Source organism: Salminus brasiliensis, chromosome 16 (genome assembly GCF_030463535.1).
Source record: "Salminus brasiliensis chromosome 16, fSalBra1.hap2, whole genome shotgun sequence".
NCBI lineage: Eukaryota > Metazoa > Chordata > Actinopteri > Characiformes > Bryconidae > Salminus > Salminus brasiliensis.
Window position 1 is genome coordinate 17,905,313 of NC_132893.1, and position 23,350 is coordinate 17,928,662.

The window sequence follows — 23,350 nt, forward strand, 5'->3', positions numbered from 1 at the left end:
ACTTAACTTTTTGCCAAAACATAAAATACTGTCAAAAAGTAACAGGTGCAATGGCTTACTTTATTCAAAATCTAATATAACTTTATTTAAATAAATAAATATAATCATTCAGATTTCACACTTGTTAAAAGATACACTTAATGTTGTAACACTGATTTTTGCACAGTGGAGTGCCAAAACGTATTGCAATGTTATGTTCTAGTGTATTAATCCCCTGTAGCTTATCCATGGTTTATATATGTGCATCTCACAATGTCCTTTAATGGCTGTGTTGTAGCTCATGCCGAGCATGCAACTGGGCCTGCAGGCGGTAACTAGAATTGAAGTAATTGATCAAATCTGAGGTAAGCGCTGAATAGTGTCTGGTTCAGCTCCATACATCTTGCGAGTAGCGGCCTTTAGTCATCAGCCGCTGGAAATAGTCCACAGCCTGAGTGTGCGTCAGACCTCCAACCTCTTCTGCAATTTCATAGAAAGCAGCATGAACGTCCCTGGCCATGTTCCGAGCGTCACTGCGAGAGAGCCGCGATATAAAAATGTCAACAACCACAAGAATCTTGATTTCAACCTTGTATACATGCTTTTTTAATGCGACAAGTCGAGAAAAGATCTAAGATCAGAATTCAGTTGAACATTTTGTTTCTTACCCGCAGACATAGATGTGTGCATTGTTGTTGTGGATCAGATTCCATAAATGTTCCTTGTTCTGCTTGAGGAGATGTTGGACATAGACCTGTAAAATAACACAGTAAACCTCTGTTGTTTCCCTTCAGTGCAATCTATTTGACTAGTTTGACTGACTTGATAAAATAAAAATGTCTATTCTTGTAGCTTATAAAATCTTTTAATTTTTAGCGTAAAACAACCAAAACAGTTATAAGGTACTGGTTTTGGACAGAATCCTGGTTCTGGAGAAACTTTAAAGTCTAGGATGCAGCTGCATTTTTCAGTTGTGTCATTACGGGCTTTCCCATGTTAAAGGATTCTTTGAAAATGGCCGAGAAAGAAATGTAATTAATAGAATTTGAGAGGCTCAACTGCTTCATCTTGTATAACAGTGCTAGAAAGGTCCAGCTTTAATGTTTCCATCCAAGGAATATATTTTTTTATGACTTTTTATAATCATTTCAGGTTTTGTTTTCAAGTGTCAAAAAGTTTGTCAACGCAGAAAACAGGAATTATCTGCAATATTTAATGAATGTATTTGCATTAAGAAAAAGGTTGTTGACCTCTTGCCTCAGGAATCTGGTGGTAGCCGGTGCTAGCTTGCACTTTCTGCCACGTACAGGTAGTGTATCCAGAGTTCCTTTAACTTTGAACTGTATTTCTAGGGACATTCAGTGCTTTGCACTCTTTGTGTAACCTTTCTCCAGATGTGTAAAGGCAGTGATCTCTTCTCTGAACTTTTTGAACAACTCTCTTGACTTGAGCCGTATTTCTGACATGTTGTCAAATGTCACATCCAAAAAACTCTGAGCCAGTCCAAGTATTTGATAGGTTTTATCTCAGGCACACCTGATGCAACTAATAAAGCCCTTGATTTGCCACCTGATCTGCAGATGTGTGCTCTTATGAGGGATTTCATTTAGGGTGTGAATAATTCTGAGACCGCAGTAGTCATTGAAAGTGTCATTTTGTGTTGAATGTGAAGAAAGGACTGCAAGCAATGGGGTTTGAATCATTTGGATTGCAGCTGTATTTTTACTCTATCGCTGGGGATCTGCAAAGTTGATGGACGCATAGCTCGAGAGACATGCCTGCCCCCCCCCCTTTCACTGATCCAACTAATAAACAAGCCCTTACTGAGATTAAAACTAGATGTGTTTGATAAGGGAAAACACCACAGCCTACATGACAGTGGTACTTCAGGACCAGGACTGAGAACCACTGCTATAGAGGAATACCCAGAATTGGTAGGAATGTAGTCATACCTTATGCTCCTGATCCCTGGAAAAAGCCACATTTAACTGCGTAAGCACCCCAGCCTTTTTAAACTCTTCTAGTTCTTCCTGGTAAATGAAGTCCTCATTTTTATGACGACAGCCGAAGTAAAGAATCATCTCACCAGTCTCCTTCCCTGTAACAACAAGAAAAAGCAATAATCGGATGTTATTGATCTAATAATCAGGAAAATTGAGTTGATTCAGCAACTGGTTTTATTACCTTGTTCTTTCTGCCATGCTCTCTCCTGGATGAAGCCCATGAAGGGCGCGATGCCGGTGCCTGGCCCAATCATAATTACAGGATTGCTGGCTTTGAATGGGAGGCGGAACTGTGACTTCCTGACGTATATGGGCACAGTGGGACAGGGGCCATTGTCGGTCACTACTTTGTTTTTGAGCCAGTTGGTGGCTACACCCTTGAAGACTCGCCCCGTCTTGGTAGTGTACTCCAGCACCACAGCACAGATGTGTATAGAGGTGGGGTGGACCTGAGCAGAAGATCATGCAACCTCTTTAAGATCAAAAGCAAATGCTGCAAGAGTAAGTAACCACGTAAACCTTGGCTACAAAAGCCATTTGCATTCCCCGTTTGCTTTAACGTTGGCAAAGTAAGTGTGAAATAATTCGGGTAGGCTCTGGACTCATAGCAACCCTGACCAAGGAGAGTCAAATAAGAAGATAGATGCAGGTTTATTTATATTGAAGAAGATTTTTTCTCAATTTCTCTAAACAAGAGCTGGAGGCCTCACCTTAGCAGACGAGGCAATGGAGTAATAGCGTGCCTGCAGGCGAGGCAGAAGCTCACACAGGTGATCTATGGGAGGGTGCAGAGACGGCAGGTCTTCTAAAACGGCCAAGATGTTCCTTTCAGACTCCACCACCCAGCTATGGTACAGAGCCTATCAATCGAGCGCACAGAGGAGAAAGACAATCTGGGTTTAAGTGTATTGTTTCAGGTTGTGGGTCCTTAGACATGGAACACAGCCTTTGTTGAATGCACTGAAGCTATAACAGGTTTGAGAACTGATTAAAATGAGTATTTAATGTTTCTATTATTGCTTATTATTGATTATTACACCTGGCTATTATTGATTATTATACCTGTCTATTTTATCAGGCACACCTACCAGTGTGCTAAATATCTTGCAACAACCAGGGGTCCCTATGAGGCACATCCGCAAAACATTAGATGAACAAGTCATGAACTGTGAACTGTGTTCTGTTTTATTATCGGAGAAGAAATCTGGCAGAACTAAAAGAGTGTGAGTGACTTGTGAACCATGGAATAATCCAAGCTGCTTGACTACTGTTGCCAAATAGATGAAGATTTAACCCTTTTCAGTATGGTCCCACTCATGGGATATGAACGTTCAGTTTTGAATGCAGTCTGTTTTAATTTTACAGATTCCACAACATACAGCGCATCCCAAAAATGCAGGAATTTTCCGTTCCAACTCAGCCGGTAAAGAGGTTACAGAACATTACAGAACTGCAGTAGCACTCGTGCTAAAAGACAAATACAGGTAGCCAGAACTTGCTTGCGAAAGAGTTTAAATGATAAAGGTCCTGTGCAGAAAGTGTGATGCCTTAACAAACAGTGATTCAGAGCAGAACAGCACAAGTCATGCAATACTGTAATAAATGGAGCTGAACTGTTTTTCAGTACTGCAGCCAGGGGAGATAAGGATATGACACTAGGCAGTTTATAGTTTATGTGCGCATCACTCTGGGTCTTGTTAAATGCGTCAAAAGTGTTAGCTTGGTTAATTAGCAAACATGCTGTGCCTCTAGAACTCCATAGGATCTTGTGGTCACAACAAAGTTTAATTCACTCCCAAAATCCAACATAACCCAACAACAGCAATCATTCATTTTGCTAACTGTTTGTTTAGTGTTTTTGGGCTTAAATCAAACAGGTTACTGTGCACTGCCGTTATAACACGGGGGTCATGAGTTTGAATCCCAAGTCATACCACTTTGCCATCAGTGCCCGGAGTCCTAAAGAGCACAATTGGCCGTGCTCTGTGGATAGATGGCATTCTCTCCCCTCACCACTCTTAAAGCGATGTGGGACAGCACAGGCGTCTGTTACCTGGTGCAGCGGAGCTGAGGACCTGGCACTTTTCTTCTGAGCATGTCGGCTGCCCCGTGATGCTGCATTGGCGGCAGTTCAGAAAGAGGTGGTGGCTGGCTTCGCATTTATCGTAGAAGACTTGTTAAGTCTTTACCTTCCTATTTCATTTGAGCCAACAGAAACACAGATTTTCTGTTCCTGCTTCAGCGTACTGTGCCATTCTCTTTAGTTGGCTCAAATTAAATAATAGACTGTGTTAATGATCGCAGTTAGCCATTTTGCTAATGTCAGCCAAAGACTACTAGCCTCACTGTAGCCTCACCATGGTGACCCTGCAACACTACCAAGCTAACACCTGTCCAGCTTAACGTAAGAATGCAGTATACTGTACAAAGTTCTGGCTGGATTGATTAGATTAGATGGATTAATTAGATGACCTAGATACTGGATGGTAGGACAGCTTTCGCAAAAGGGCTTTTGAAATGTTTAAGTTAATCTTATATACTCACAAGGCATAATTTAACTTCATTTGTATTTATTTTTTAAACAAATGAATGCATACTACCCCCATAAAAAGCCCTACCTTTCATTCTATCACACGCCTCAGACGTTTCACAGTATTGTACAGTACAGTAGGATGGTAGGTGTGCCTAATAAAATAGCCAAAGGTGCAAGGTAAGTGTGCCTAATAAACTGTTGACTCTGTGGAATCAGCAACTGCACATTCAGCATGTTAGTCTGATTGTATACCCAGCCAAACGACTTGCTTTGCATTTCATGGGCCGATACTGTTCTGTGCAAGTAATGACAGGTGACGAGTCTGCTACCTTGCCTTCAGAAGAAGAGGAGGCCATCTTGCACATGCTCTCCTTCTCCTCTGGGTCAGAGGCGTACTGGGACAGCTCAAACAGCACATTGGTGTGCAGAGGACTGGTGATATCCAAGTAGTGCGTCAGTGCTGTGCGGTACGTGGTGGGGCAAGGGAACGGGTGCTTCTTACTGGCCTCCTCTATGGAATACAAAACGTTCCAGTATGTACTCTCCAAAATGTTGAATAAGGGTTGAAATTTGATCATATCAGAACATGCTCACTTCTTTCCATCTCAGCTGCATCAGATATCTACGGCTGGCAATTATAAAAACCTGTTTTTCGAGCTGCCATTTACCATCTAGATTCTTCAGCGTGATGACTGTGTCAAGGTCGACGCCCAGTCTCTCCCCCAGTCTATTCACCAGTGACACGTCGTTCATGGGGTACACAGCAATGTGGTCTCCAGCATCATACCTATGGTCACATGTTAATCATTTTATGGTAGTGAACTTTTCACTACTTCTTCTACTTTCCAAAGAAAAGGGTTGAGTAAGAGCAGCAAACTGAATTTGCTGCATAACTGAAATCTAAGCATGAATGTACTGTAAGCAGTACCTGATTTTAGAGCCTGAGATATCCAGTACTAAATGCATCAAATGGCGACTTCCTCCTCTGTTCAGTTTACGGTTAAGGGTTACATCTGCCAAGTAGGGATTCTTTGCATCAAAAGGCCTTAACAGCAAAGTAACATAGTGAACAATCCGAAAACATGAGAAGTAATATTTGATCTTTTGAACAGTATAATGATCTGCTCAGGCAATTGAGCTAACAGGAACTCACGGTTTCTGGACCTGAAAGCTCATGAGACGGCCCAGCTCGCCTGTGTACACCTGATTCAAATCGATGTCATTGTGGACCACCAGTTCAAACTGCCGAACGCTGCGGACATAAAAGGCATTGGTGTCTCTTTCTCATCTGCTTTTGAAGCACACCTATGATGTCCAAAATACCCACCATCTGTTCACAGCATGTCTAATAGCAACATTGTTATGCAAGCACGTACATAATGGTGTGGGCCCTTCTAGTATGGAAATGAGACATTGAATAAGATGAACAGCCATGAAATACTGCTCGGCACACTGTCTACACCCTTTTTGTCCCACAAAAATCGTATATATTTCTTTGTATAAATCTTACTTTTTGACATAATTTCATTATAATTTAATCATAATTAAATGTGGCAATTGTCTATTACACCATGTGTAAATGGCTTGATAAATGGACCAATAGAAAATGACTTACATTTACATTAACTTCTATTGACGGTTAAGAAACATTTCCTTTAAGAAAAAGTTCCTATTTTGGAGACAGCAACAATATGCTAGACAGCAACAATATGCTTTGCATCTTTTAAAATTTCAGTATTGCTTCTAGCATCAACTCTTACTTAACAGTTCAGCCAAAAGTGTTATGAGTCCAAATGTTACAACTTACTCAATACGTAGGGTTAATTGCAACAGACTAGCTAGCTGCTAAAAAGCCTGGCGAAATGATTTGAACATTATTAATTCAATACAATTCTATGCTGTTTAAACAAGCTAAATACATGCATATATATTGATCTCAGGAAATATGATTGATGAAGAGGCACAGGAAAACGTATTTTTGACCACAAAGGGAGCAAAAAGAGTTGTAAATAGAACTGAAATAGGGTCCTTAAAATGATGTAATGAAAATAGAAGCCTTTTTTAACCAGTCGAATTATTACTATTTAAGCTACCAAAAGATCTTTGGAATCTTTGACTTGTCGTTGCTCTACATAGAATCACTTTATTTTATGATTGTGGCAGTGATAAAAATAAAAATAAATTATATTATTTGGAATTATGGAATTAATGAACTGGTGACGTAGCTGTAACCCTGAGGTAAAACTAACCCCACCATGTGGAGGTGGCAATTTAGCCTTGTTTTTTACAGGCACCAAGAGGATAATTAAAATAATGTGATTAAAAAAACCCACATTAACACAAAGTTAACTTTTAAGGTATGAAATCTGTGTGAAAATTATTTTACGCTGCTTTAGTTTGTGCCCCACTATTCCCTATTTATTTTTCTAAACCCAATGGGGTGCCTAATACTGGTGTTGGAGATCTACCTCCAGGCTCTAATATCCAGATTAAGGGTGGATCAACAATCTGCAGGACGGTGGACCAGGACCATTATGACCAGGATCATACAGATATAGAAGTAAGTGAACGGACTCCATTTGGTTTTGGTTATGTGACTAAGAACAAATCAAATAAAAGCACTGAGCAGACAAGAATACCTGCATTCCTCCTGAGTAGGCTGCACTCCATAAAACTCACATACAGCTGGCCAGAATTGATCCTTCCATGAAATAAAGTCTTCCTCCAAGCTATAAGACATTCAGAGCAGTATTTCAATTAACACAATAAAATATTAACGCTAATACAACTTCAAAAAGGAAATGTTCTGCCATCAGAGACAGAAAGAAACACAATTGGATGCAATCTCTCTGGGTGGGTAGATGGCGCTCTCCTCCCTCATTAATCTTAAGCAACGTCAACGGCACAAGACGTTTGTTATCGGCAGTTTAAAAAGAGGCTATGGCTGGCTTTGCATGTATCAGAGAAGACATGCGTTAAGTCTTTACCCTCCTGGTGTCTGGAGACTAGCTAGTGCTAGAGGAAGTTACAAACAGGTGGGTCAATTGGCAGTATCAAATTGGAAGAAAAAGGGCAAAAAACTGGGTTGTGGGTTCGATACCATGACTCAACAGGCTGCCACTGTTTGGCCCTTGAGCAAAGCCCTTAACTCTTTCTGCTTCCTGGGTGGCACAGTGATGGTTGCCCACCTTGTCTTGGTTGGTGTTACGGTTGTGTACTGTGAGAAACAACACACTGAGTTCAACAGGATCGCGTACGCACTTGCCATCGTCATCTCCGAGGCCGAGGTCAAAGACTCTTGTAGCACCCAGCTCTGCCAGACGCTTGTCCGTGTACTTCCCCATGGCATTGAAATGCTCATAGGTTTTATTCCCCAATCCAAACACCTTCATGAAACAGAAAAGAAGGGGGATTCATTAAATAAGACAAATTGGCATGGTAACATTAAATGTGAAATATTAAATAAACAGTTTGCAATACTTAATTGACCCATACAGCACTGTACATTATTATTAATGTATTAATGTAAATAAATCAGTTGTAATTCTTACTACCAAGCAACCAGCAAACTACACTCCAGTATTCTAGTCTTTTACACCCTTAGCTTTTCTGCTAGACTAGACAAAGTGTGACAGAAGTAGCTGAATTTGCAGGTGTACCGTAGCGTGCGGTCATACGGGTCTACCAGCAGTGGCAAAAATCCTACTGTAAATTCTTAATTTTTAAGCAGAAGTGAGCAAAGACCACTTGTTTACCACTCTGCTCCAAGTGGTCATGCTATGCAGTTCCATGCTGAGTGTTCTTTCATGAATTGGTTGAGAAGGACGTGCATTCACTTCTTATTCACAAGTCCTAAAACACAATGACGGCCCCTGTCCGTCAGTTTTGTCAATTAAGGGCTTTTCAATGTTAATTTTTTTATAAGTCTATGTTTATTGCTCAGTCGCCTAATTAATACCAGGTACAATTTCCCATTATCCCATTATCTCCCATTATGAGTTGTTCAATATACATTCTATTTAACACCCCTGCTTTTACCAGCAATCCATTTTAGTCATTTTTTGATCAGTTATTTATTTCAGTCTTGTCTTAAATTTCAATTGCAAATAATTTTCAGATAAGTTTCAAGCAAATACTCCAGTAAACATTGCTTTTCTCTGTCTTGAGCAATTCTAACAATGAGCTTTATCATGAACTATGATAAAATATGATGGTTTACTTGATGTACTTTTTTTTCTGCTCTGCCAATCCTAGTAGTTTAGTCTGCACATGTGGTTGTCATCTCTGGGAGGCTCCTAATCTCTACACTGTTTTCTATTCTAGCTAAAAAAATACAGGGAAGTCATTTAGCTGTAAAATGTTCTGACCTCAAGTTATTGTTGTTATACATACAGATTATACATACAGACAACAAAGTGAATCTATACTAGTTATAAGACACTGCAGACATTTTTTTCACTATTATAGAACTGTAGTAACCGGTCTATAATAACAGGTCTCTGCTGGGCATATGTTGCTCCAGAAACCCCTGAGCAGCAGCTTTGTGATTTGGAAAACTGGCTTTGTTTGGTCAGCCCAGATGTTTCCACTTGGAGGATGGAAGTGGTGGGCATTTCACTAGCCATTAGGGAAGCTCAAGCTCAAGGTTACACTACAGAACTGCTGGTGGGCACACAGCCACTATTCACCATGGTGAAGAGGGCTTAGATGTTTGTGAGGTAAGTAACTTGCATTAAATACCTTAACTTGAAACTGCCATTATTTATCGTCACTGTTCTGTTTGTTTCATATTTGTGCATTGCCCTTTTTGTTTGCATGTTTGTGGATAGTCAAAGTTCTACTGAATTGAATTACTGTAAAAAAAAGAGCAAACCCACACCAGCAGGACCTCACAAATGTGCTTATATTTGTAGTTGCAAATTGCATGTATATTAAGTAAAATGAAACGTTTGCTGATAATTGAGTGTACAAGCATACAGTATATGAAGTAATGAATTGTAATGACTGGTCAGGGGTATTTGATTAAAATTCAATAAGGTACAGTTAGAGAAATATCCTGTCATGCATCAGCCTGTTGCCTCATGGGACACCTATTCAATCTCCCAGACTCCCCTGGGAGATCATCTGACTGCTCACGTGACTCCAAGCTCCCATCTACGTTCATGTTCTCCGCAATTCTAATCCGTATCACCTGTGTTGTTGACCATATGACAATCATGTAGTATTTTACCCCAGACTGTATAGTAGACCAATGTGTAGTATTGTATCACACTTTTGCTGATCTACTGAGCGTTATTTCTTGTGTGTTCCTTTTTCGTGTATGACCATTGCCTTGGTATTTCTACTTACCCTTTTGCCTTTTCCGTTGGATTATTTTGGGAACTATTTTGGATTTCGACCCTATACTTGTATTTTTTGACTACGTCTCCGCTTTACCCTTATTGGATTATATGTCTGGTATAATTTTGTTTGCCTATATTCTGGAACTGAACTTGCTTGTGTGATTACTACAAACTTGAACATTATAATGTCTAACTTACATAATTGGTTCAGTGCCATTTTAAGTAGCATAGTTCTGGTTATATCAACATTTTATGTAGCCAACAATTGAATGTTAAGTCCAATTATAAGTACAATTACAATTCAATATACTTTAACAATATTTACTGTCAGTCTTCACACTGAACTGGACAGATCATAAATAACTATAAATAAATGTTCTGTTCAAAAGAATGTTTTTTAAAAAAAGTGTGTCTTAAAATAAAGTGCCTCATAACCCGTCTCGTACTGTTGCTTGACATTACAGCTCTCAATAATAGCCAAGGCCCTTAGAATATGTGAGACATTCAGGTTTAGAAATGCCTGTGTGTATCTCCATTTTTCTCTTTGTAGAGCATGTCATGCAAGTTAGCTTTTGTCTGACATCTGTTTAATGTATGTTCACCGCAGTGCTTATCATAATGCGCATAATCTGACTGGCTGAGTGGCGTCATGTGTGATATATAGAATGCATGCAATTGGCCTGTGAGTTTCCTGGGTTGCTAAACCCGTAACCTAAAGGCCAGAAAAGTGACGACAGTTAAATAAACACAGCTCTCAGCGGTTAATCGGTTTATAGGTCCAGGTCTGGATAGGACAGCATCTGGGTCCGAACCAGGACCACAGTCCGCCTATTAGTGACCTCTGCCCTAGGTCTTTAACTAGGTCTAGGCTCAACAGCAACTAACTTACAGTTGACCTCTTTTGCAGGAAACTTTTTGGGTAAAGCGAGAACTTCAGCAGTGAATATAGAGATTTAATGAGCATTAAAGATTTCTTATGTTTTGGCGTTACCAATGACTAAAAAAGCATCCAAATAAATTTCCTGCAGATACCCTAAAACTGCATACTTAAGTATGTGTTAATGTTTAAAAGGCTCTGCGCTGTATGTTACTGTTCAGCAAAGCCAAATGTTTATTGTTGGTCAAAAATTCAAACATACTCGATTAGCCAAAATTGTAAAATAAAAAAGACCATCCACATTTATTCAACATTATAACATGTTAAAGGCTCATTTGCTAAAACATCTCCCTATCAAGTAGTTGAAGATTTTACCTTTAATCAATAATACATAAATAAATAAACATATAAAAAAATAAACATACATTTTAGAATTCTAAAATGTCTAAAATGTCTAATGGTTCTACATAGCTCAGACTGTGCATTTCCAGAGAAGATCGTTCAGACATTCACATTCTTTAGCTCTTTTAAGACAGTGTCTGTGGTTTTAACAAAAGATTACGACTATGGCCTGACAGAGATAAGACTAAACATGTTACCTGATCTCCAACAGTCATATTTTCCACATGTTTGTTTTTGTTTTGTTTTTTACAACTGGGTGTGGGAGTGAAGCGTCCATACTCACTGCGAAATTAACTCCCTCAAGATTGTCATCTGTCATATGCATCCAGTCGTAGAAGTCCTGCGCATTATCAGTTGGCTCTCCCTCCCCATAAGTAGCCATGCAAAACACAGCCAGGGATTTTGCAACCTCTGTCAGTCGAGGCAGCTCGGACTATAATAAACACCAAGAAAAAAAGCTCTAATCTCAAGGGCTAGCTATGGAAACACAGAAAGGTAAAATGTAGTAGTGTAAACTAAATTCATATTCATTTGTAGTATTAGATTTTGGAAACTAATGCACCTATACTATTAAATACTACTGTAGTATCATAAGCTCCCACAACAAGAGACAGTAACATGTAATTTCTCCTCTAGTCCTTGGTTATGCATTCCTTTGTCTTAATGACAGAGTCAGTCCTGTCAGTTGACCAGTCACTTGAGATTCCTGTCCAGATTTTCTTCATGTCTAAGTAGTCCACTTATAATGCTTTTGTGGGTTTTAGTAACAAAAACCACCACTATTAATATCCACATGACTGTTATATGACCATGAATTAAACAGACATGTTTTGTTACTGTGCCTGAAAGACTGACATATGTAAATGACAGTTGGGAAAAATGTCTTTGTCCATAAAATGTCTATAATTGTAGTAACATGTATTTAACAGAATGATGTATTTAACACTCTGCAAAACTACATTTTATTTATTAAATTGTTTTTGTTTTTCAATTGTCAAAAAAGACTATTATATATATATATATATGGTCTAATAATTGCTTAATAGAAAATTGTCAAATCAGGGTTATTTTCTCAGTGGTATCTGGGTAGATGCAACACATTAGGTTAACCAACCATAATTAGGAACTAATTTGACTAGGAATGTCCCGATCCTGCTAGCTTAGCACTACCATACTACAGGAATCTCATTAGAAGGCTAGAACAACTCAGCTCTATGTTACAGGTGTTTTTTTCCCTCTTGTTTTGACCTAGTGTTGACATGTGTGGCCTGAACTGGGGCCTAGGTAACACTAACAGTTCCCCACTGAAAAGTGAAAGAAGTACTGAACTGAACTGAATAAAGAATTCAATACAACATTTCACACGTTGTTTACAGTTCTTCAATATTGCAGAGTTATGTTGTAATATGGTGTACAACAGCTAAGTACCATGTCATACTCCTCAGGGTCAGCCACCATGCCTTTTATACCATAACGGTGGGCATCCTTCACCAGGCGGGTAGCAAACTCCTCAGCCGTGCCCGTCTGAGAGCCGTAGAACACTATAACGTTTCTGTTCTAAAAGAAGAACATAATTTTAGACTGAAACAAAAAATCAACACCACCTCTATCTACGTTAAACTATACTGTTTTAAACTAGATTTTTAACGTTAACATTTGATATTACTAATAAAACAAAAGTGAGAGGCTCCCACTTTTGTGTTTGTTATTTCCTAAAAGTTACAATGCTAGATTCATAAATCTCTGCAGTAACGGCATTACATCACACAAATTGTACAGCACAGAATTGAATTCCTATGTATAAATTTCTGGTGCCACCGCCATTTTACCACTATTTTGGTAAAAATGATTGAGTTGACTTGAATAATTGGGACTGAGATAATGAATTATAACCTTATGAATTATGAAATGTATTACTCTCACTGTAAATCTGGCAGTGCATTTTATGAACATGGCCCCTTGTTAGACATACAGTCTTATTTTGCAGAAACATCAAATTAATAATAAAAATATAATTTCAAATATATATTACATACATTACATACATTAGTTTACAAAGTTGATGAAGTTTGCAGAACGCAGCTGAAACCATGTTCATTTATAACATTTGCTGAGTTATTAAACTTACAGTTTTCTTCATTTTCTCAATAAAGCTGTTCTCTTGCATTGGTACTGCCCTGAGAGAGAGAGAGAGAGAGAGAGAGAGAGAGAGAGAGAGAGGGAGAGAGAGAGATTAAATGCAGAACTCCAGACTGATTCTCTTGACTGAATGGGCGGCTGAACCATGCTGCTTTTCTCTCATGTTTCCATTTGGAATTTCCTGTGGTTCACGCCCCTGTGAGGAGACCTCGACTCTAAAGCAAAACTGCTGTCTTTCATTGTAGTGCTGCATGTTTGGGCACCCTGGTCCAATTACGTGTGTTGTTGATGTTCTATTATAAGCATAATTATAATAGTAATGGTAAATTACTATTATAATAATAGATATTACTATTAAATAATAGTAATAGTAAATAATTCGTTTTATTTGCTTCATTTCATATATTCTAAGATGTACAAACATGATTCCTATACAGTTTTTGATTTTATCATTAAGAATAAATATATATAAAATGCATTTTTTAAATTGAATTATTAACGTATATAGGACTCATGTCTTAAAAGTGAAGAAAAAATGTATATTTAAATTTGATTCCTGTAGAGGATAACTTCCTTTATTTCCAACTAAAAAATATACAAAATGCAGAATTTGAGCAGGGGCATACAAACCTTTTGCATAAGACTGTTGTTTGCTCATGTAAGAAGATACTGCAGTTTAATTTTATAACTATACCAAGTGTTAGTGTCTTCCCATAGTATGGAACCATTATATTATGTGGAGGTTCTTCTATAAAGGTTCTTTACTCTCGTACACCTCATTTAATGGTTCATTTAATACTTTAATATACTTCAGGAACCTTAACTCTTCACTATGATCTATTTTACACACATGGTTTTTCTATGGTGTCACTCAACAGTTTTAGGAGTGTTGTGACACTGAGAACAAGTGTGGAATTGATTGACTAATGGGAAAACAGAATCACGCAATGAAATATTCACTGGCTTTCCCTAATAATCAAAATACACTACATCTATAAAACAAAGGTAAATAAATAAATAAAATATACTGCATCAACACATGTATTGCTAAACATAATTAGACTAAATGGCTATAATGTGCTGATGGAATAGATGTTTTTCATGTGGAAAAAATGGACACATTTACACCAATGCAAGTAAATTAAACGAATAACTGCACAGGACTATTCCGACGTACTGGCACGCCATTACAACCACAGATGCCATATCAGTATCAAATTGACAGCATAAAATGCTGGATAGGAAAAAATAACAGAAAGATAGAGCAGTGAACACACACATATACACTAGTAAGCAAACACAGTGAACAGTGAGCACACATGCCCGGGGTGGTGGGCAGTCTCCCACTCTGAAACCAGATATTAAGGCTGCATAATATTGGGGAAAAAAATGACATTTTCTCCAGATTTCTCCATACATCAATGATCCAACATGTCATGGTATTAAAAATGTCCTTTGTTTATCCAAGATTGGAGTAGAATAAATGGAGTAGAATAAATGATAATGGGCGGACATAATCTATTAATTATATACATTCATGGAAAATTATAACGGTGCAGATTTTCCTGTTATTTCAAGCAAGTTGTAACAAGATGTATGTCATTTAATTGGCCTTACATGATATTGACATGCTGGCTATTGCACATGCGCACATGAAACAATATACTGTGCAGCCCTACACAGTATTAAACCCACAACCTTGTCATTAATAACCCAGGGCTCGCTCGCTCTGTCTGTTTGTCTGTCTGTCTGTCTGTCTATCTATCTATCCACTGACCCACCACTGCCCCATAATACCGAATCGGACCAAATTCTGTAACCTAAGCCTGGAACAGCACACACATATGTGGTTAGCCGTGTAGAGCGTTTAAGTCATTTGAGCGTGATAGCCTTAATCCTAAAAGAGCATTCAATCCAATTTGTCAAACGTTATTAAGGGTTATTGAGAGTTTAGTTTCCCCAAAACATTCTACTTTTAAGATCATACTAAATGGTGGAGAGAGTGCTTAATGTGCTGCTCACGCTACCATTTCAGTGATATTTGTGATAAGCGGCTAAGTAGTTTGGTGTAAAATGTGCATTGTAGAGAAAACTGACGAGTCAAAATCAGGGATGGTGATGAGAACTTCTTAAGACGTCTTAATAGTTTAATGACTCTAAAAGCGCCACTACAGAAAAGTATTCAGTTAAAGACTAAAATGCATGGCGGAGAGGTACATGCAAGGCATTTTAAGGCCAAATAGTCCCCAAGAAAACATAGTTTCAGATTTGACAGGACTGTGATGAGATCAACATTACAAACAAAAACTCAGAAGACATGTCAAGCTGTGCTGATCAGTTTGAATAGCAGGTTCTGGCCATATTTGTGTTGTAGATCCCTGTTTACAACCACTGAAACCCACTGTAAAAATCAATATGTTTCTCTAGAGTGAGCCATTTCACAACAAACCACTTTGACCTAGTCTATATCGGAAACATTGAACTTTGCAGAATACAAACGATGAAAATTACCCTTTAGAATTATCTTAAGTAAAATGCTGTTATTCGAACCAGCTCATTTTACAGTTTAGTAGTTTTAAAAGAAAATAAAATACATATCTGATTGTATGAGTCGAAACTAAAGTCTAAAGAAAACTCTCTATTTACAAAGAAACAAGACAAACTCCCAAAAGCCCGGATTCTTTGTTTTGTAGTCTGAACTTAATCCTCTTGTTTGAGTTGTTGGAAGTCAAAGACACCTTTGAGGCGTCCACACAGCGTTCCACCACGCACATTCCTCAAGCTAGGCTGGATCGTCTGGACACTGACTCAGCAGGTAGGGTGATGTTACTCAACAATATTAGATTTCAGACATTCTCCTGACTGACGTGTGACTCTCGAGAAACACCCACTTTCTGTACAGATCCTGCCTTTTGCAACTTATCTAAAGCACAATGGCTACATCCCCCGCAGACTGCATTAATCATTATAGAATCGTTAACAGGCAGACAGTTAATATGTAAAAGGAACACACGCGGGGAACCGACTGGTTGAGTCACTGTATACACATATAAACCTAACAGCGACGGCTGCCTTTTGTCCCGCGTGAAGGCGACGTCCTGAACTAACCTCTCCGCTGCTGCCACTCTGTCTTGAGGCAAAGAGAACACACACCCCATGACTGGAGAGCAAAAAAACAAAACACCAGCATTTACTGCTGATTCCAACCAGATCAGACTCAGATCAGCAACTGAAAAAAATCAGGGCTTCAAAAAACAAGAAAAACTTCCAGCTGAAACATCCGCAGTGTCCAACTGCAGCCTCTTCTCAGAACCACAGACTACAACCAGGCATGAACTGAGACGTGCACTTCTGCTCGTTCCCTCTCTCTCTCTCCCTCTGTGTCTACACCCCCTTCCTTTCCATTCTTCTGTCTCCCCTTCCTTCTCTCTCTCACCCGCTTCCCCTCCTCACTATGTGTCCCCTTTTCTCTCTTTTCCTTCCCTTCACTTTCTCTTACCCCCTTCTGTCTCTCTCTCTCAGGCCCTCTCTTACCCCTTCTTTCTCTCTTCCCTCTCCCTTCGCTCTTGAGCTTATTTCCCACCTCCACCACCCCTTTCCCTTATTGCCCTTTCTTTTTCTTCCTTCCCTCTCCCCTCTCTTACCCCTTTCCTACCTCTCTCTTTCACCCTGACTCTCCCTCTCTTACCCCTTTCCTACCTCTCTCTTTCTCCCTGACTCTCACTCTCTCTGTCCCTCTCTTACATCTGTCCCTTTTCTCTCTCTCGCTCTCTCTCAGTCTTTCTCTTCTGAGCTTCTTTCCCATCTCCACCTCCCTCCTTCCCTCCACCCCTTTCTCATTGGCCTTCCACAGATAATAGTTGGCCACAGCATCTGGCAAGAGCAAAGAGAGCAATCGACACGCATCAAAAACATGAAAGGACATGATAAAGCAGCATGTAGGCCTGCCCCTATTATTATTATTATCATCATCATCATCATCACATAAATTGGCAACAAAAATCCCTGCAGATTCATTAACAATGGAAACAATGGAGAGTTCAATTGTGTAACCCCTACAGCTCCAGTACCATGAATGATTAAAACACAGAGCTAATTAAAAAAAAAACTAGCTGTATCAATTATTAAGATATTTTGGCTAAAATATTTGTATAAATAAGCAAATAAAGAATTTCAGTGACAGCCGATGCAGAAAACGCTATTGGGCAATAAAATGAAAGGTCAGTACTGGATGTGTATACTGGATACGTACCATACATAATTAGATACATACATTAGATATCACATCCTTAACGCTATTCATGTTCAAGTAATTTCACCTACAAATGGTACATTATTGCCAAGTGGTGTAGCCCTTCATTTGTCAGCCTAAGTTTACATCCCTGCATCACGTTTATTTAATAAGTAAATGAAATAAAAAACCTTTCAGGAACTTACCCATTACTAGAAAAACAATTGTGGACAGAAAGACATCCACGTGGCATGTGAGTCCCAACTGTCGTGAACTAGTATACTGTATCATTATTCAATGAAACCCCGACTAGATAGCAGTGTTGTACACTTGTACTATGTCTGTTCTGACAACATTAACAGTTTTTTTTATAATTCGTATGATAATGTTTTTTATACTGACGGTTTTCTTAAAAAGCATTTAAAATATATATTTATGTATTTATTAAATTTTGCGACTATACATATTACTATGTACCTACGGGAGTTTTAGTATGGGAGAATTTAGTCAATATAAATGTTGTTCTTTATAAAACTGGCACGTTGAAGAATAATCGTAAGTGAGAACGGTGATGTCAGTTCTACTCAGAAATAAGCAAATGCTGATTCCCATTTAATCAAGACTTGCACAGTTCTGTCACCTGTGGATCTTCAGTTGTCAGGTTTACATTTGTCCTGTTCTTTGCACAACAAAATAAACACTTAGGATTAATATCATTAGAAAAACAAGAACATTAAAAGACAGAAGCAGCTGCTTTTCTGCCTCAGAATGAAAAGGTTAATAATTTAAGGGGCACATACATTGCTGGAAAAACTGCAGGAGCTGTGTAAGACTTTGGCGAGGCAGCACAAAGCCAGAGCACAATGTCTAAACACACTGGAGAGTTTAGCGGGAGCCAAACTGGGGAAGGCTACGTGAATTGGAGGGAGTTCTCCTTTCCTGCTCTGCAAACACCTCTTCCTGAGATCTGCATTTCTTTAGTCATAGGCCACTTCCTTCTGCGATTCTTCTCCTCAGAGCTACTCCTCCCCAGGACATGCTGGAAAAAAGCCAGAAGCAGAGACGCCACAAACTTGTGAGAAAACAGGATTCACTTTATCAGAGGAGGCCTTCTTGTTGTACTCTTGCTGACAGAAGCACTGCGTGTAGTGAAATGGCGTATGCAAATGTAACATTAGAAGCAAAACTTATCTGAGAAGCAGCTCAAAGCTGCTTTTGTGGCTGTTTTGCGGTCTTTCCAGCCTTTCCAATATGCTGCCCACACCCTAAGGTGAGGTTAATGGTTAATTATAGTGGTAACAGGGAACATGACTAATCCTACATGATTAGCAGCACACAGACTTACACTTACGCTTGCAACAAGCTATGACCTCCTACAACACCTGTTTATGACAAGCAAAAAAAGTAGAGGACCAAAACATATTTCTGTATTGGGTAAATAAACAATTTCAGTTTAAAAAATTGACCGCTTCATACCATCATGGCAGTTTGTGGATATATTTGTGTTTGACTGAAGTCACTCTAAATATGTCTGAACACTTAGCAAAACATCCAGTCATTTAAGGGTTAAAACAGGCTGTAAAACTGAGACAGAGCAAACACACATTCGGTTAATTCCATGATGTTGGCCCATTGACAACCAGCTCAACCACAATGGGGCTTCAGACCAGGCCATGACACACAAAAAGAAGGATGCTTTGTTTAAAGTCGGTCAAAAGTCTTCATCGACAAGGCCTGAAGAACTGCAGCCTTATCTAAGGACATAGGTTATTAATGGTCACTTTCAATGTTTCTTTAATGATAACCTTTTCTCACCTTCTCTACCTCAAGCTACCTTGCCAGAATGGCAGTGGGAGTATGACCTGTCCACACAAGTCACCCGCTTCCTCCTTTTGTAGTGTATTCTACAGAACTTTGAGAAAATCTGCAGGTAGTGCTGCCAAAACTGTGCCTTTGTTGGCCAAAGCGTTAAAACAGAAGCAATAAACAGGCTATGAAGGGTTTAAACCGAATGCCCTTACCCTGCTGTGGGGGGTGTCCTTATCTCTGGAACTGGCACTGGCCTCCTGCGAGAGAGGAACCAGTAGATAAGCAGGCCACTGATGAGGGAGAAGACGAAGATGTCCACAGAGCTGAAGAGCGACTCAGGCTCCTCCTTCTGACTTGAGGGGACAGTCTGAACTTTAGGGTCCTCCATTTCCCTTCAGCTCTGAGAAGATGAAATGAAAAGAAGATGAAATATGAGCCTTGTCAGAATACCTGGTCCATGGATCCATGGGCTTTCTTCAACTTTAACAGTTAAATTCAAAAAATGACTATAAAGCCTATAAAGATGACTTCATATGGTAGCAAGCAATGCAACTACATTTATTCAGCTTAAAATCAGGTCATTTGTTAGGTAATCGCTTAGTTTTTTAAAAAATTATTATTATTATTATTATTATTATTATTATTATTATAATGCAGACATCGCTACAAAGCAGCTTTAGGCAAATGTGAGTCCAGACCCCTAATAAGCAACCTGAAGGTGATAATGTCAAGAAGAAAAGGAACATTAGAAGGACCAAAACTCAAGCCATCTTCTGTTGGGACGCTCTAGATAGCAAGTAGAAGTTACAGTTATCATAAAGAGGACAAACTGTATTTATTGGGAATAGCCATCATCAAATATGAATGTGTGTTCACTATAAACTTCACTGTGTTCACTATGTGTTCTTGGAAGACAGGGGAACAGTGTTCATGGTATATGACAGATCTATTCTTGGAAGACAGAGACAGAGCACGTAGGCTCTATAACCTTGAAGTTTGCGCCCTCTATTGGATCCTGAGAGTAGTGAAACCACATGCCTGTACAAGACCAGGGACTAAATTAAAAGGTAAAACTAAACAAAGTGTCTTGGCAAGGTGTTGAGCCCCCACAAGCCACCAGCACAGCATCAATGCATCTCGGCATGGACTGTATGAAACTCTGGAACTGTATTGGAGGGATGGAGAGCCAAAGGATATCCCCTCTATGATGGTACGGGAGAGCTGCGTCTATTACTACGACTCAAAATCTCTCACAGATGTTCAAGCAGCTTGAGTCCTAGTGTCTGTGAAGGCCAAAGTATATGACTGACATTTTTAAACTAACCAAATCATTCAGTGACACCTCGTGCCATTTGGATGGGGGCAGTAGAAGATGTTTCATCATGTTTCAGTATACCATAAAGGTGGTCAGTGGATCAAATGGATTCAAACCATGTCAACAAACCCTTAAGTAAGTAATCCAAGTCTTTGATGAAGTTTTACAACACATCAATGTAGCTGCTAGGTTAAGAACAGACTGCCCGTTTAAAAAAAATCACCAACAGGGATCCTGTGATCAGAAACCGATGAACTAATACACAGGCAGATCAGTGTGGAAAAGATAGAACTGCTCGTAGGATCGAAGAAAGATCCACCGTTTGCCCACAAATGACCTTCAGGGCGATTTAGCAGACTCGTCTAAATCTTGTCTACTGAGCAGTGACACTTCAACATATAGGGCCTTCATGAAAGAGCCATCTTCACCACACAACTCAGCTTCAGATATTTGTTAAAGAACAAGCCTGATGCTGAATTTTATGAAAAGTGTCATACATGATGCGTATGGGGGTGGATGTTAGATTTCACTGGTAGAGGGAAGAATGGGTTCAATTAAATACCTGTAAAAAACAGAGGATGAAATAAGAATGGCTTCTACAGTAGGATAACGTTACAGATCATCTCAAAATCTACAATGGACTTTCTCAAGATGTGCACGAAGAAAGTTTCGCCATGGCTCTCGCAGTGTCTTCAAAGATAGACCTCAAAGGAGCAGTGCATGAAAGACAGCCCAAGCTTCTCACAGAACTGGAAGCCTTTTGCAGGAGGAATGGGGCTGTTACTAGTACCAACCACACAGGGTGCCCAAGCTTTTCCTTTTATGATATTTAGAAACTGCACAAGATAGATAAATAAAAAAATAAATAAAAAAAAGATTATTGCTTAAAATATTCAATATTCTTTTTTTTCTATTTTTTAATTTTTCTTTTCTTTTTTTTTGTAAATTTGACCAGGGGTACCCAAACTTTTGCGTGCTACTGTATTTAAATTAGAAAGTAATTGCAGGCATATATTTAGCTATAAATACCTTTAAGATTATGCCATTTATGTATTCATGGGTGTAAAGACTTCAGACTAGCATTGTAGCTAGCACTAGCTATATAATACGTCAAAAATATAGATATTTATGTTTAATTAAAGATGATAACGATCATTTTCCCTGTATAGAAATTTGTCAGTTTTGTTTTTTCATTACTAATATGCTCGCCATGATTAATATTTTTCATTATTTACCCCCCAAAAAATAAAAATACAGAGAATTTTGCTCAGTGCTAACATCAGCCATTAGCCACGCTCTGCAGTTTTCTGAGAAGGTGCGAGAGCAGGTCTGAAGCGCTGTGTTACTTCTGACAGTTCAAGGTCACTGTGGTCATTGTGAAACATTAAAAAATATGGCCTACCAATATGAAACTATATGAATTACATAGTTTCACATAGGTCGTTTCTGTACAGCCCTCATCTCACCAACATAACCATGGATCAGTGTGCCTGACTGTAGTTTTAGGGACTTCCAGTCTTCATTTGGTCACTTAGCCAAACATACTGACTGAAAAACAGTGAGCTGACTGAACTGGAATATAGCTAGCTAGCTATTACAAAGTTATAACTGCAATATTAATATTTATTAACTGCATCTACCACATTTGGCGGCAGATCGCACTTTTTAGCTGTGACCTGCATGCGGAGCGGGTCAGACACTGTGTGTTAGCATAGTGCTGTAAATCAGGGAACGGCCGGCTCTCATTAACGTGGCTAGTGCTAGCTGTAGTAAAGTCACAACTGACTGAATGTCTGACACGAAAAGCTGAGGAATATAGCTGTGGTATAACGGTACTAGCTACCTTCCTGTAGCTAGATACATACCTCGAGTGGACGGGAGCAGCACGCACGGCCACTGTGCTTTCAGTCTTACGTCACGGTGGACTGCCAGGGTTGCCAGCTGAGTCTCATAATACTCCCCCCAAAGGAACAGACAAGGGTGGGCTGAGGCCAACATAAAGCCACCTATGCAATCTAACTGGTTTCCTAACACTGTGTGCATGTATTTCTTTTTCATGAGAAGCACAATTATTGTAGAGATGCAAAATGTATTCATAGCTGCATGTTTCACCACTATGTAAAGAAGCAGGGAGCGAATCCCACAACAGGCAGATCTGCTATAGCCTCCTGTTTACACTGACTCCCATTGTTCACCAGCTCAGACAACCACATTGTGCCACATCTCTTGAGGAATTTTCACAAATATCAAGTCATTTAAAGTATGTATGTTAAGTAGTTGAACGTAGCTGGCATGTGATAGTGGTAGACATTCCTTGGGCAAACTGTCCAGAAATGTCACAAGCCAAACGGAAACTGCACCAAGAATCAATGGAGCATTGCTTTCCATATAATCATTAGCATCAGGCCGATTATTAGATTACCGATATTATTCGAGCATGTAAATGCGAGTACTATTTACTGTCACATTGGTGTTCAAGTGGGATGAGGTGAAAGAATATCAAATCATTCAGTGACACGAGGTGGATGCCCTGTGGATGGGGACAATAGAAGACATTGCATCATGTTTCAGTATATGATAAAGGTGATCAGTGGATTAAATGGATCCAAACCATGTCAACAAACCAAAGAGGAAGCAATTCAAGTCTGTACCGTTCTGTTGTACAAGTGTGGAAAATATGTGAATTCTTAAACACGTCGGTGTAGCTGCTAGGTTAAGGA

The 23,350-nt window shown here is 39.2% G+C and overlaps 1 protein-coding gene across 3 annotated transcripts; it reads right to left on the bottom strand.

Annotated features, from left to right (window-relative positions):
- Positions 1 to 55: 55 nt before the first annotated feature.
- Positions 56 to 22,545, bottom strand: pora (P450 (cytochrome) oxidoreductase a). 3 transcript variants are annotated; one of them, XM_072659646.1, is made up of 16 exons: positions 22,496 to 22,545; positions 19,528 to 19,715; positions 13,265 to 13,313; positions 12,565 to 12,693; positions 11,420 to 11,569; positions 7,777 to 7,901; positions 7,155 to 7,244; positions 5,669 to 5,767; positions 5,444 to 5,560; positions 5,184 to 5,302; positions 4,845 to 5,026; positions 2,693 to 2,842; positions 2,164 to 2,431; positions 1,932 to 2,077; positions 648 to 733; positions 56 to 512 (listed from the first exon to the last, which is right to left on the bottom strand). In XM_072659646.1, exons 2-16 carry the CDS (start codon positions 19,701 to 19,703, stop codon positions 368 to 370), a joined length of 2,031 nt encoding a protein of 676 aa, XP_072515747.1. In that variant the 5' UTR covers positions 19,704 to 19,715; positions 22,496 to 22,545; the 3' UTR covers positions 56 to 367. The 3 variants fall into 3 exon arrangements, with proteins under 3 accessions (XP_072515747.1, XP_072515749.1, XP_072515748.1); XM_072659648.1 differs by lacking the exons at positions 19,528 to 19,715; positions 22,496 to 22,545 and adding an exon at positions 18,307 to 18,659; XM_072659647.1 differs by lacking the exons at positions 19,528 to 19,715; positions 22,496 to 22,545 and adding an exon at positions 16,384 to 16,702.
- Between the last annotated feature and the right edge of the window lie 805 nt (positions 22,546 to 23,350).

What these genes read in the sequence shown, in the direction of transcription:
- pora (XM_072659646.1), bottom strand. Translation starts at nt 19,703, where the DNA reads ATGGAGGACCCTAAAGTTCAGACTGTCCCCTCAAGTCAGAAGGAGGAG. An exon ending in AGCATGGCAGAAAGAACAAG is followed by an intron (nt 2,078 to 2,163) that starts GTAATAAAACCA and finishes TTGTTGTTACAG; the next exon opens with GGAAGGAGACTGGTGAGATG. An exon ending in CCAGGGATCAGGAGCATAAG is followed by an intron (nt 734 to 1,931) that starts GTATGACTACAT and finishes GTTATTTTACAG; the next exon opens with GTCTATGTCCAACATCTCCT.